The 15,064-nt window shown below is 40.6% G+C and overlaps 1 protein-coding gene across 7 annotated transcripts; it reads right to left on the bottom strand.

Moving 5' to 3' along the window:
• Positions 1 to 1,590: 1,590 nt before the first annotated feature.
• On the bottom strand, positions 1,591 to 7,035 carry LOC140076492 (caspase-3-like). Of its 7 annotated transcripts, none has more exons than XM_072123036.1 (7): positions 6,909 to 7,035; positions 6,615 to 6,674; positions 4,655 to 4,749; positions 4,207 to 4,335; positions 3,539 to 3,714; positions 2,582 to 2,705; positions 1,594 to 1,945 (listed from the first exon to the last, which is right to left on the bottom strand). In XM_072123036.1, exons 2-7 carry the CDS (start codon positions 6,635 to 6,637, stop codon positions 1,740 to 1,742), a joined length of 753 nt encoding a protein of 250 aa, XP_071979137.1. In that variant the 5' UTR covers positions 6,638 to 6,674; positions 6,909 to 7,035; the 3' UTR covers positions 1,594 to 1,739. The 7 variants fall into 7 exon arrangements, with proteins under 7 accessions (XP_071979173.1, XP_071979164.1, XP_071979137.1 ...); XM_072123054.1 differs by having other exon boundaries at positions 6,886 to 6,925; XM_072123021.1 differs by having other exon boundaries at positions 6,833 to 6,912.
• Positions 7,036 to 15,064: the final 8,029 nt, after the last annotated feature.

The raw sequence follows: 15,064 nt of genomic DNA, 5'->3' as shown, positions 1-15,064 counted from the left end.
GTCAATCACGCGTTCAGAGGCCCTGCTCGCAAGAGCTCACTTTTTTTGACAGTTTTGAAGTATGATTTGGGTCATTGTCCTGTCGCCTACCTATCATAGCTGGACTTTCCCATCTTGTATGCACAGATGTACAAGGCACCTTCAGGCACCTGGAATTTTCACCCAAGGATGAACTACTTAAATACACAATTCTCTTTCCCAATATCTTGGCCGATTTCTTTAGACTTTCTCATGATGTTACATAAAGAAGCAGTGTATTTCAGGTGTGTCTTCAAATACATCCGCAAGTATGTCTTATTAACTCAGATGTTGCCAATAGACCTATTAGAAGCTACCAAAGACATGACATCATTTTGTGGGCTGACCCAATTGTTTAGTAATTTTTGTGTAAGTACATTTTTGACTGCAGAAAGTCATAAAAATGTACTCTCACTATTCTGGCATTTGGAAATTATAAATAATATTGGTGATCCTAATTGACCCAAAACAGGAAAGGTTTATTCTGATTTCATGTCAGATAGTGAGTAAAAAATATATTATATCTTTTATATAGTGGCAAACAGTCCGATTGTGGAGCAGCACAGCGAGTATAATGGATCAAGTCCAATGGATGGTGCACTCCTCCAACAAACCTGATCCACCGGTTTGTAAGATCAAATATCCAAAAATATGAGATGAGGCAGCACTCCAGTAAGTATAAAGGTGATCTTTATTCACCCATGGCAATATAAGGTGCAACGTTTCAGCTCATCCATAGAGCCATTATCAAGCTAGATATTGACAATGGCTCTATGGATGGGCTGAAACGTTGCACCTTGTATTGCCATGGGTGAATAAAGATCACCTTTATACTTACCAGAGTGCTGCCTCATCGCATCTTTTTGGATCTTTTTATATAGTGTATGTAACCTTCTGGTTGTAACTGTACAGTAGCAGCCACGCAATACTCTGCATGTTGTACAGTTGCCTCAACTGGTTTTACCCCAGTAGTGCATCCCCACATCTAATGTGAAATTGTGAAAGCGATCCTAAGGTACTTCAAAATCAAATATTGGCGGGAGGATGTATTATGCTGTAGAATACTACTGACCATGGATCAGTACTGTGTAATGTATCCATGGGCTAACTAAATGGGACTAAATATAGATACTAAATGTCACGAGTCACATTACTAAGCAAATTTGTTGCATGACCTATGTGGGGAAATACTTGAGTTACTAGACCACTGAATCATTTTTGGTGATAATAGTAAACTTTGAATTAATTAAAGGGAATCCGTCACCAATTTTTACCTAAACTAACTTATATGTTATGTAGACCTATGCCCACACATGCCACCCATCTTTATGTGTGCTGTTGCTTCTTTGATGCCAAAACTTCACTAAAATTAGGCCGAAGCGCTTTGAGGATGGTTAGCAGAGCAGCTCAGGTCTCCGGCTCGTCGTCTTGCTGGACTCGGGAGTGCAAAGCTGATAGGAGAAGGGTAAACAGTGTCCTCAACTTGTATTATCAAAACAGAATTTTGCAACTAAAAATTAAATATTTTGTAATTAGTGTGGGTGCATCGGGTGCCGATTGCATTTGTTTTTATAGAAACACACATGTGATTGTCCCGAGCCCTGCTTTTAAACACTTTACATGTTCTTTTCTCAAAAATATTGTATTAGTGATACTACTCCACTCAAAATTATTGCATTGATACAACCATCGTATATAGCAGTGATTTCATTTAAATAAAGTCATAGATACAATTCTTTTGTCAGCATTGAGACAATGCAAGGCATCTCCTTACAACCGCTGCTGGATTCATAATCAGATGCCACCGCATAGTTTACACGGGTCAGAATCTGCATTAATTCCAGGTTTTTTCCATGTTCTTGCAGAATCTTGCACAGAGATTGGATGAACCAGGAACCATTAACATTGTTTCTCCATGCAAAATATCCTAGAACAACACAATAAAGCAAAGATTATAAAGATAAAAAATCATAGGAGCTCCACTCTGATGATGGAAAACGACAGTGAGGTATGGTTCTTGTTGAGCTATGTATCCACAAGACACAATAATACCCGTACAATACTGTACCTTACATTTATCATTTGTCATGTCTGCAGGGTTTTTTAAAAAAATGTTTTGCATATTTCCTGCTTATGTTGTACAAGTGTTGAGCACCTACAGCTGATTACACCCTGGAAACTTCAGCTTCTTTTACAGTGTTTTGCATCATGATTTGTAAGCCAAATCTAGGTGTGGATCCAAACATCATATTCCTTGATTATCTTTCAATGTACTGCTACATGAAAGTGGCCTTTATAATGATAGTGTGGAGTGAGAACTACAAGAAATCTAGAAGAGTAGAAGTATGGTTTGGGGCGGTGGGAATCCTGAGGCTCATCACTCCAGTAGATGAATATTTTCCTGTGGAGGATAGGAGCAAGTAAACATATCCCTGGGGGCGTGAATATAGAAAGGAAAAGTACATAATGTCATAAAGCAACATAAAGCACTAAAGATATGTAAATGTTATCACATGTTCTTCACATGAGAGTAGCAATGGCTTATATGTAAGTTATGTCTTACCGGGAGGTGTGGAATACACATACAATATATCTTCCTCTGTTAAAATTTGTGGAGCTAAACCCTGGGCATTGTCAGATGGTCCATCAGCTTCAATTCCAAAATCGTATTCTTCTCCTCTACAAGCCTAATGAATGAGGAATAATTATTTGTAGAGTATAGTAAAAGGCCAGACTAATCAATAGTTTATACTTCCTGTTATTCTGTGTTCATGAAAAAAAAAATCCAAGAAAGAAGCTCACTCACAGCTGTGGCATACAATGAAGCAAGCTGTATTATAAATGACATGATAACATTATAATACATATGTACTAAAGGAAATCTAACTTCAAAATGAGCATGCTAAACCAGGGGCACTTACTCACAGATCCAGGCAGCATGACTGGCAATCTTAATTAATTTTAAACCTTCTATTATGTTAATGAGCCTGAAAGGCTACTGGGGCAATTCCGAAAGCCCCTCCATGCTGCAAATCCACAGGTTGTTAGACTGTCTTTCCCTCCCCTCTGCTCTGGATCAGCACTTCCCCCTCCCTCTGCCTGATGTACTCTCACCGCTGTACAGGAAGTTTTTTCATACGGGGGGAGGAGGAAGTGCTCCGAGAGGGCCTTTCCGGCTCATAGTTGACTTAAAGGTTTATTTTGGGAGGAAGGAAGCCATGGATAACATATGTAAGAATATTACCACAGTCATTGTGCTTGGATTTCCCCTGGTTTTGATGGTAGATCAAAATGGCTTTTTATTGTTCTAGTCCATGATTTGGAGCCTCCAGATAGAATAAAATGTTTATTATACATGGCCAAGAGGCTGGTCCGAGTTTGTTGGGGTGTCTCATGAAAGAACAGAAGGTGATAAACACAATTTTGTGTATTTGGCGCTAGGTGTCGGGTTACTGTAGTCTATCAATTACTCCTGTTTTAACCCCCCCTAATAAACATACAAAATGTATACAGTGGTTACCTGAATAAAGAATAGCTTTGGTTTTCCAGCAAGGCTCCCGCAATAACTGTTACTAAAAAATGTAACCAACCACTTCAGTGTGAAAATCTTATCTCGTGCAAAAATGCCATGTTCATTTCCATGACTTAATATAACACATGCAAAGCAACTTCTTTGACTGTGATCTTCTGTAGCAACTAAGAGAAATAAAATACAGATACCAAATCTTTCAGGCCTCTACCAATGATTTATCCAATGTCCCATCATTGCTCTCAATGTAATTTTTACCCTCTATAATTTTTAAATTCCCATTGTTAAATGCTGCAGCTTTGTGCGATGCAGGAAATTTTTCCCCTAAGCCACACCCTTTGCTCCACCCCTTACTGCCCTCAAATCTATGTTTGTCCCCACAGTAAAATAATAAACACATCTACTCATCTTTCTCCATTCCCCTACAGCAAATCTCCTCTGCTCCTGCTGTTTGGAGGACTGCCACTAGGAAGTTTGGGGGCCACTCACTGGCAAATTTTGTGGGCCCCCCACAGCATGATCATCCACCCCTGTTACACAGTGAGTTCGCTACACAGGGAAAGGGAGGAGGGTTTTTATTGACTAAGGGCCCTTTCTCCTCCTTGGGGCCCCCTGAACACCGTCACACTAAAGCCAGAAGGCGTCAAAGTAAAAATCACCTTCCAGCAAAACTTTTTCTGTTTCTTTGCATGATAAATTGTCTTCTGTCCGTATTTGAAATCCTAGTTTCTTAAAGGTTTCTTTTATGGTCTTTTTGTCTTTCTTGGTGCCGGTCCGTCTGGGATAACCTTTGCAAAGAAACAGTGTGATATTAAATAGGGAGATTACATAACACTAGTTGGTGTCTCAGAACATATAGGTAGGTATTTTGATTCTTAGTTAAGATCCAATTCACATCTTTGTCTTCAGTTATTTGCGTCAATAATTTTTTTCAAATAGTTCAGACTAGGACATGATCTACTTTTTAAAAGAAAAGTAAAAAAAGACGAGTGTGTAAATTGATCCGTGAATGAGTAATCCATTTAGTGTATTTCTGAATAAGACCTTAACTATTCTCATACTATTAGATATATTTACTATAGCATAGAAATATAAAGCATACATTACCTTGGATATCAAAGTGCTCCATGTTAAGTATTAAACAAAGACCCTTTTCAGGATAGTCCATCTTATAACTAGGTCTAGTATCTAGTTCATTATACCTAGAATACCATGAAAGAAAAGTCTTAATTTCTTAATTTAATTGCAAATTCTGTTATTCTGTCACAAATTATAAACAGGTTTTATAATTTGCTCAAAAAACGCACCACATACACCATAGATTTTAGACAGTTTGCAGACGCTTTTACAACTAATCCAGATAATGGAGCTTGGACGAGTGGAAGTGAGTAATCCCATGCGAGGAAAAGGGGATGTGCACCAAAATTGTGCTGTATTTTTCAGGCTAAACTAATATAACAAATTCAAGGTCCAAAATCGGAGTAGACTGTCTTCTAAACTAGACTTATCCAACATCAGACACTTGAGAAATAAGTTGCAGTTCTAGACTTTAAAGTGGTCAACTTTTAGCAAATAATTGATATTGTTTGTGTAATGAAACGTTATATAATTATCCTATATACTTCCTGTACCAATCCTTCACTATTTTCTACATCTCTGCTCTCTGCCATTCTATAGGAAGCTTCATTGTTTACTTCCTGTGGATAACAACTGGTCCTCGGTGCTGTGATGTCACACAGGTGCATGGCTCGTTATATCTCTGGTCATGTGATGTCACACAGGTGCATGGCTCGTTATATCTCTGGTCATGTGATGTCACACAGGTGCATGGCCCGTTATATCTCTGGTCATGTGATGTCACACAGGTGCATGACTTGTTATATCTTTGGTCGTGATGTCACACAGGTGCACGGTCAAATATTTTTACAATGTCCAATGGAAGTAATATCCCTTATTCACAGGACAGGGCCACTTAGGCCGCGGTCACACGTACCGCTAGGTGTCCGTTCATAACGCGACGCTAGTGCACAGGGGGAGGTCATCGGCCCGAACGCACATGCGTTTCCAGAGATACGCATGCGATCGGCTTATCAATCGCATGTGTTTCCCTGGAAACGCTTGTGCTTTTGGGCCGAGGACCTCCCCCTGTGCACTAGTGTCGCGTTATGAACGGACACCTAGCGGTACGTGTGACCGCGGCCTTACACACAAGAGAGTTTGAAGTGTCCAACTCACATAACATTTGCAGCAGGTCTGAATATGGAGTATTTGGAACAGAACTCAGCAGTTGCTCAGCATTTGGGTTGGGTTTTCCAGTCAGAAAACGCTGTGCGTGTGGATGTATCAAACTCACCCGTGTAAGTGGTCTAAGGGTGCGGTCACACGGTGCATTCTTGGTCTGTTCTTTGTGCGTTTTTAAATGCACTGAAAACTGCTTCCTTTTTTGCATGTCTACCATGTGTTTGGCTGGTTTGAATCTGTAAATTTCTGTAATTTCTGTAAAGCAGTAAGCAGCTGTGAAAATGTTAATATAGCTGCTTACACTTTTCGAAATGAAGAAACACGGATTCTGGCCAGCCAAATACATCGTAAACATGCAAAAACACATGCATTTTCAGTGCGTTTAAAAAGAACAGACCAAGAACTGCTGCCAGTTTACTTATTTGTTCCCTTACTAATATTGGTGCGTGGTCAGACCACGTTATGTCACCAATAGAGGTACCTTCTATGTTATCTAGTAGACAGCGATCTAATCAGAACATGTCTATTCTAGTGTATATGTTATGTCTGTGAGAGAAAAAGGTGTAATCTCTCTCTGAGGTGTGCTGTACTCTCCATATGGCAAAGAGAGCATTGTCCCATAGGGTTGTGTATAATGAGAAGGGTTTTCTTTTGGGTTGGGATGTGGAATCTATTTCTGGTTGTACTATAGCATTAAAGTCGCCACATAAAATAAGAGCGCCTTTTTGTACTGATTGGATTTTTTTTAAGGATTCTATTTATAAATCTATGTTTTTTTTTTGTTTGGAGCTGTAAAGACCTAAAGGAAGAGTGGAATAATACTTACACAAAATCCACCAGTCTTGCCATTGCTAAAAGACAGGATCCAGCAAGAGTTAAGTTTCACCTGTTAAAAGACAAAGCAAATATTTCTTAGTGGACATCACACATCATAATAATTGTGTAAAATGATAAAACATCAATTGTTCCTTAGAGGATAATTCTTATACATAACATGATACAATGATCATACGGTGGTTCTCTATCACATTCTTAAGGTGTTACCCATAAAGAGACCTCTGGAAAGTAGAAACCAACGTGTCTAGAACATGTCTTACAGGAAGAAGCACCAAATACTCACAGCTCAGATTTCTTTCACGGTTTTCTGCACTTTGTCCCCTTGACAAACCGGCTGCATTTATTTTACTCCATGAGAAACACCTGAGTGCCATGACCTTTCCTGTTGTAGTTAAAGACACAGTATCATAATAATTTTATGTCTTGCAGTTAACTTGCCATTTGCTTGTATATTTGTGATAATAAGTGTCAGTTATACAGATAAAGATTGCGGTACAACACGATTGTTATCTCTTTCATTGGTTCGATTTATTTCAATGCTCTTTGTTTATAATGGAAGTCACAAAGTTCTGCCATATCCAGCACTAATGGGATTAGAAATGAGCGCACCCAACATTAGGAGTCGGAGGCTAGAGGACACAGGTACAGGGGGCTTGGTTTAGAAAAAAAAGGTTGGTAAGGCATGGTAGTGAAAATGGAATTATAGTGCAGGTTGCAAATAGTTGTTCAGTGACCACATGTACATGATACGAGCAGAAGTAATGTTCTGTGTGCATATGCGGGATAATTATAGTGTGTGTATCAACAAGTGGGGGGGGGGCGCGAAGGGTTAGCTATGGGCCACAGACAGCTGCCCAATCAACCGTTTTCTGATTGCATTCCTGCTGAGTGAAGTACATGCTCCCCGACCTCTGCGGAGCATAAGCTCAGGGCAGTCCCTAGTGATGTCACCGGCCTTATTCAATATACTGTAACTTATTTTAGATAGTTTTAAATGTTTTCAGAGTTTCTCTTTGTGCAATACAGAATTTTCCACCTTTTAAACTTTGACCTCACTGTTAATATGGTGGTTCTATTCATGTATGTAAATTATAAAGCCTTGGTTGTTGAATTCATCTGTGAAAGGATTTAAATGTTTGCTACAACCAGGGCCGGATCATAGGCCGGGGCTTCAGAGAAAATCAGCAGCTGTTGGTAAATTCCAATATTTATCTCTTCTCTGTTTTGCAGTAGAGATCATTATTGTCCAGTAGGTGGCAGCAGCACTCAGTAATAATACTTCCTGTCTGGAAATAGTAGAGAGGTTACTACTCTGCAGTCCTTAGCAGATCATTGACTACAGGGTTTGTTGAAGGGGGTAACAGCAGCCTAGCAGCTACCTCCCCCCACCACCTACACCCTACAGGCAGCTGTATACCATCCTTATGCACCTACAGAGCCCCTGCCACCCAGTATCTCCCACCTAGCCCTCAGCCCTCCTCCTGTACCCTCCTTCTGTTCATGACACCCACGTCCCTCCCAAAAATCCAGAGTCCAGGTACTGTCTCTCTCTGTCATATCCCTCCATTGCCACATAAACTTTGATTGCTGACATCACATGTAAGGTTAGGGTCACATAATTTTTTTTGCTGAACATCAGTATATGCCACATCAAGCAGAAACACAGCAGATAGCGCTTTTTTATCCTGCTTGGAGCAGTATACGCTCAGTGGTCGCCATTACAGGTTTTGGGATGGGGTGGATACAACTATGGCATTCATAACCAGATAACGGTGACTGAAGGACTGAATGAGTCACCCTGAACACCGGCAGCAGTAAATCACTGCCTGGTGCCAATGTCCACTTCTCCTCCTGCTATCATGGGGAACGTATCTCCCTGTATAAGCATACTGTAAGATACAATGTAGCCCCCCTTTGAAACAATACAGGCAGTTCCCGGGTTACGTACAAGATAGGGTCTCGAGGTTTGTTCTTAAGTTGAATTTGTACTTAAGTCAAAACTGTATATTTTATAATTGTAGATCCAGACAAAAAAAACTTGGCCCCAGTGATAATTGGAGTTTAAACAATTTTTGCTGTAATGGGACCAAGGATGATCTATAAAGCTTCCTTACAGACACCTTACAGCTGATTATTGCATTCTGGGACTATAGTAAAGCATTCAGAAAGTTTCACCAGAGGTCAGAGGGGTCTGTCTGCAACTATGGGTTGACTGTAAGTCGGGTGTCCTTAAGTAGGGGACTGCCTGTACAATGGTAAACCCCCTGTTGTATCCTTACAACTGAGGGAAATACAGGACCTGAATGCAGCATAAGCCTGTCTGTTTCACTCTTCTTCAGTTCTGGTCCTGTATGCATGTAGCAATAATCATAATCTTTATTTACATAGCGCCATCATATTCCGTATCACTTTACAAATCAGTCTTGGTTCTGGTCCTGTAAATATTTAGTAATCTTCAATTTGTTCTTGTATCTATGTAGTAACTTGTTTTTGGTAACATATCTATGAAGTAATCTCAATTCTGGTCCTGTATCTGTGTATTAATATTGACTCTGGTACCATATCTATGTATTTTTTAATCTTTGTTCCAGTGTTGCTTTTTTGGTGTATTCTTGGTTCTGGTACCATTATTTTGTAAGCTTGGTTCTGCTGCTGTTTCTATGTAGTAATATTGGTTCTGGTACCATATCTACAGATGAAAGTCTAAAGAAATCAGCCACGATATGAGGTAGAGAATTGTGGACTTGCACAATTACCAAGGAGTATAAACAACATTAAGCTAAACATACTCACCTGTCCTCCTCTTCATCTTGATCTCGGCGCTTGTCTTTTCTAATCTTTACACAGCAGGATCGCCTGTAAAAAGCAGGCTGAAGCACGGGAATATGATTTCCGGCGCTCCAGGCTGCTAATTATTCATGCCTCTCTTCCCCTCCCTTTTCAGCGTGAATCCATGCTTCCTGCATTATGGATACCTCCCTCTCCCATGTTGGGGTAGTAAATAATTAGCAGCCCAGTGCCCTTGCGCTCCGGCCTGCTTTTTATAAGTCTTTTTTTCAGGCGATCCTGGCATTTAGAAAAGACAAGCGCAAGCATCAACATGAAGAGGACGTTAGGTGAGTATGTTTAGTACAATTTTGGTTGTATTCCTTGGTAGATTTTTTTTTAAGGTTCCTCGTTCAGCTGTACAAACAAATAAACGCAAGAACAAACAAGATGGGAATGTTCAGCCATCATACCTCTTAGGAAGTAGACAGGTTCTGTGTCCCAGAGATGAACGTGCTTTGATCTAAAATGTGCGTATAAATCCAAGAAGAAAAGTAAAAGCTGTGCACCCTCTTCTGAGAGGAGCTGCGCGCCAAAGATCTCAGGGTAGGAGGAGCCTCATGTCTGGCTACTCCACGTCCCAGTAGCCGCTTTACAAAATTTAAATATTAGGGCAATAAAGATTTCAAAAAGATAGCGGGATCATGAGGATTAGCTCTAAAAAGGGCTATCCTCATGTCCGATACATCCACCTACCACCCATTCTACCTTTATAGGTAGAATCGTGGTGGTAGGTTCCCTTTAAAGATATTCGTATTTGATTCAGTTTTGTATTTGTATTTTGTATAGTTATTACTCTCAACTTTGTCGTTGACTCATTTCAATAAAGTTTATTGAACACAAAAATAGAGCAGTGGGCATAGATGTGATCAGAAAATGTAATGCAATTTTTTTAATAAGAAATGTGCCCTGTAGGTAGGGTTCACCCTCTATGGAAAGTAGTTGTGCTCTAAATTCCGTGAGTGAGTAAGTTTTACTTCAGAAACTGTAGCAAAAAGTATTACATAGCAGTGATTAGCTCTCTAGCACAGTCAACCCCTGGTGTGTACAAAGGACAAAGGTTATCAGCCAGGACAAGGGGTATTCCCACGAAGACAAGATTCTTAAAATATACCCAGGATAACAAAATAACACATTCTCTAATTTACTGTCATTAACAAAAATACAGCATTTCACAGATATAAGTCCAACCTGTCTCCATCAATCCAGGGGTTTACAATTTTGGTTGCCCCTGGATCCGTCCGTAAATCTCCTGACTATGGTCGGACACATTCTTCTCATGAATATCTTCTCTTGTCTGCATACTGCAATGCCCTTGGCCTCCTGCCTCTCCTCCACTGATCACATTAATGGTGGTCATGAGTGAGCTTTATCACAGTATATGGCCCCTATGTTCATATCTTCATCAGTCTCATGGGAGGACATTTATCATATGGAACCAAGAACCAGGACCCGATTTTCATGATCAGGCCCCAGTAGTGAGTCCTGTAGTAATCAGTAGATTAATCATCTATCTCCTATGTTGACTATGAAGTAAATGTAAATTAGGTTGCGGTAAATCTTCTTGTATTTCTGCAGCATCAAATAGGTTTTAGTTGTTAATATATAAATCATGGACATTTATCTGGTTCGATGTGGTAGGGGAACAGCATGATAACCGGTATATACTGCACTATGGGGGTCCCCTGGGATTGTTACCTATACCCCACATCATAGTAAATAAATCGGGATTTCCTTACACCAGTTAATAACTGGGTGTTTACAAAAAAAGAGACAAGAAATCAAGGAAATAAATTAAAGTAATTATTTTATTTTCCTCTCAATTACAACTTGTTCCACTAATTTTGATTGTATAGTGGATACAGTGTCCTCAAGCAGGATATAAGAGTCCACCAGTCAGTATGCAGGATGGAGAAAGACGCCAGCTGGTTCTCAATGTGGGACATTCTTTCTTCCAGCTCTCCTGGCTTGTATTGGCTTAACCATGTACAGACATCTTGTTGGGCAAAGGATCTGAAAGCCAAGGAGCATTGCTTTGTGCATGGTTTCTGGTATTGTCTTGTAAGAAGCTTGAAAAGCTGCAGTATTGTTGAAATTGATGCCCTCTGCAATCTTCCTCAGCAGCGGGAATTATTGTATTTTATTGTTGTGGTTATAAAATTAAGAATCTGCTCTTGAATCCTGGAATCTTTGATCTCGGGTGCAGCAGATGTCACATCAGGGGTCTATGCACCTCATGGAAATATTTCTCATGGAAATCATTAAGGATGTAAATAATGATGTTCATATATTTTCACCAATGTTATTTCTCTGAGGTCTCTGATTATAAGAGAAATATATTGGGGTTTATTCCAATGTCTTTATAGTGCAGCAACAGAAGATGGAACGCAAGAATCGTAACGGATGGCGGCGTTCTGTATTTGGGCTGTTGCTGCTTCTGCTGTTTCTTCTTAGGAATTTCGGAATCCACCATCTTGATGTTAGGGACTCCACACTTGACACCATTACAGGATGTTCTACAGGCAGGAGTGAATCCAAGGTTTGCCAGGCTCTTATTACATGATGTCTCCTATAGAAGAATTCTTCTTCTGTATCTATATTCTCCACTCCATCATCTTCACTCTCCTCCTCCTCACTCTCTGTTTTCTCTTCATCGCTCTCAGGTTCCTCTTGGATCATCTCCAGAGTTGGCCAAAATAAAACTTCTCCATACATTGACGGCCAGAACACTGTCTCAGCCTTTTCTACAAGCTCACTCCATTCCTCATCTGGGAAATCATCTTCCTCTGCCAATTTCTGCATTCTATCACTATCAATACTCTTCACTATCTCTACCAATACTAAAAAATGAGGGGAAAAAGAAGATCAAAGTACTACCCTAAGAGCTATCTGCATATAGAGATAGATAGATATGAGAGATAGATAGATAGATATGAGAGATAGATAGATATGAGAGATAGATGGATGTATGCTGATAAATTTGTTTCATGAGATAAAATAAGAGGTCTGATCTTACTAAGTAATGGAGGGAGACAAATACACAGACATTTGGAGGAGATTTACATGAAATTGGAGAAGAAATTGCAAAAAACAATGAAGGAAAGAGCAGCACCTGACATAGAAAACTTACCTCCACTGACAACTAAAACCCTCAAATCATTGTAAGTTCCGCAGCTCCTTATATAGGGATGTGATGTCATAACGTGTGGGGGAGGAGCCGTTATACACAACATTCCGTGACCATAATGCACTGCAGCAGCTGTATGATGCCGTGAAGCCAATGTAATTCACTAAGGATGAGATGATAAATGGACATTCTGGCATCTTGAAACACAAGTCATACATCGTAGAAAAACCAAGTCAAGTTTCCAATCAGTGCTGATTAAAATGTCCAGTTCTACTTTTCTGCATCCATTTCTATACAGATCCAAGAGGCAGCGCTCTAAAATATAGCGAAAAACTAACTGAATCCTTCTGTTTATACATACAGGGCCGTATTTGGTGTAGATGTTACCCTCGGCACTAATTGGGCTTCCACCCGTATTGGTTGCTGTTGTGCTTACCCCCAGCTTCAGCCTGTGTTCACATAATGCCTTTTGAAACACATTGGGCAAAATGCTTCATTTCATGTAGATGTGTTTTTAATTAGCAGCATCTGTGGTGTGTGACATTGTTAGTCATCGCTAATAGGGGGGTTTCACATTGGCGATTTTTTCACATCAGACATTTTTCACTGAACCCATTTTGGCTTATGGATACATACAGATTGGTTTTTGCTTCCTCAATTCAGTGATTTCAGTAAGGCATGGTATATACAGCCTTCCCTCCCCAGTTATAGTATATACAGCCCCCCTCCTTAATTATAATATATATATAGCCTCTCCTTCCCAGTTATAGCATATACAGCCTCACCTCTCCTACTAAAGTATACAGCCTCACCTCCCCAGTTATAGTATACAGTCACAAAAGTATGTAACAAAAGCGATACATGAGTGAAAAGTCACACAGAACATCTGGAAAATAAAGATACGTAAGGCACACTGCAAAAGGTGCAGATAAAGGAATACTTGAGAAATGACAGTAAAAGTCACACAAAAAGTCTCAAAAAAGAAAGAATAAAAACAAGAAAAAAAATAAAGATACATGTACTCCATAGACATACTGCGGACAGAGGCTTCCTTTTTGCATCCGTCTGCCCAGTATACAATGGGGCTCATTTACTTACCCAGTCCAGACGCGATCCTGCGGCGCGTTGTCCGACAAGGATTTGGGTCTGCCGGCATTCACTAAGATCGTGCGCCTGATATCCAGCAGGTGTCGCTGCTGCGCCGAGGTCCGCTGGAGTTCACCATCTTCTTCCTGGTGCATGTGAGTGCTTGATCTTGCAACACAATTCGCTTTTTAAATTCCGCGTTTTTTCTGAATCCGTCGACACCGGCTCCCACCCCCCACCCCCCCCATTTCTGTTCCGTGAAAGCCGGCGCAAATCATAAATATTTGGGAAACCCGACTAAAGTGCGGTGTTCTGACCCTTAGTAAATGAGCCCCAATGTGTACTGTTGGAAACGGATTTTCTGTCTTGCTCCCTCCTGCTGAGCAAAGTATATGCTCCCCCGGCCTCTGCTCAGCGTACGCTCAGGAATATCCCTAGTGATGTCACTGGATATATAAGGAAAGTGCCAGTCACTGCGGGAAACACCATGAACAGCAGCATAATCTCTGGTTTCTGCCAGTTGCAGGAGAGAGGAGAAGGAATAGGATGACCTATACCACTATACAATGTGTATGCAGTAGGATACGTCTTTACCATCCATTGTAAGGACACACCAGAATCCATCCGATATTTCAAAGGCTTAGCAAAGCAAAATGTGAATGAAGCCTTACCTTTTATTTTTTACATGCTTAGGCCTCATGCACACCAACGTATGCTCCTCACCCCTCCCCTCTCCTTAGGAAGCCGAGGAGTCTTTGTGTATTTCAAGCAAAAGATAGATTATGCTCTATTTTTTTTCCGATATGATGAAATCGTATGATGTTTTAACCCCTTTCCGAATTTGGAAGTAGTACTATGTAACGGGCGGTAAGGACTTGCCGCATCGTGACGTAGTACTACATCTAGCTTCTGGCACCAGCTGCCGAACTACGCCGATGCCAGAAGCTGCGGGTGTTGGCTGTATAGTATAGCCGACACCCGTCGCTAACACCCACGATCAGACCAAAACCATTCAAGGGTCTTCTGCAGTAGGGGTGGCACTTTCCTAGGGGTCTGTTGCTCCAATGGCAGCCCCTGAGGCTGTGTGCTCCTCTCCGGGAGCCTTGAATAAAGACACAAATAAAACACAGGTAAAACATAGAAAGGAGGGCCATGCAGAGTACCACCCAATTCCCGAATGCAGCTGGAGTTCAAGTATACGCTGCACATATTCTCACTGGACGCAACTGTGAGTTATATGAGCCATTGGAAATCAACCCTGCATACCCTTACCCGGTCTGGCGCCCCAGTCTAGTGAATGCCACACTTCTAAAGGAGGTAGGTCCCTTCCTATATACAAAATATTTTGACTATCACTTTATGAAAGCTATACATATTTCTATCTCTTGGTTTTACAGTGA

The sequence above is a fragment of the Engystomops pustulosus genome, chromosome 1, assembly GCF_040894005.1.
Source record: "Engystomops pustulosus chromosome 1, aEngPut4.maternal, whole genome shotgun sequence".
NCBI lineage: Eukaryota > Metazoa > Chordata > Amphibia > Anura > Leptodactylidae > Engystomops > Engystomops pustulosus.
The sequence above is the reverse complement of the archived record's forward strand: the minus strand, read 5'-3'. Positions and strand labels throughout refer to the sequence as shown.

Coding starts and splice junctions, on each gene's coding strand:
- LOC140076492 (XM_072123036.1), bottom strand. CDS start 6,637: ATGGCAAGACTGGTGGATTTTGT. Junction 4,336..4,654: donor GGAGCACTTTGATATCCAAG/GTAATGTATGCT, acceptor TTCTTTGCAAAG/GTTATCCCAGACGGACCGGC. Junction 1,946..2,581: donor TGTGTATTCCACACCTCCCG/GTAAGACATAAC, acceptor GTGTTGTTCTAG/GATATTTTGCATGGAGAAAC.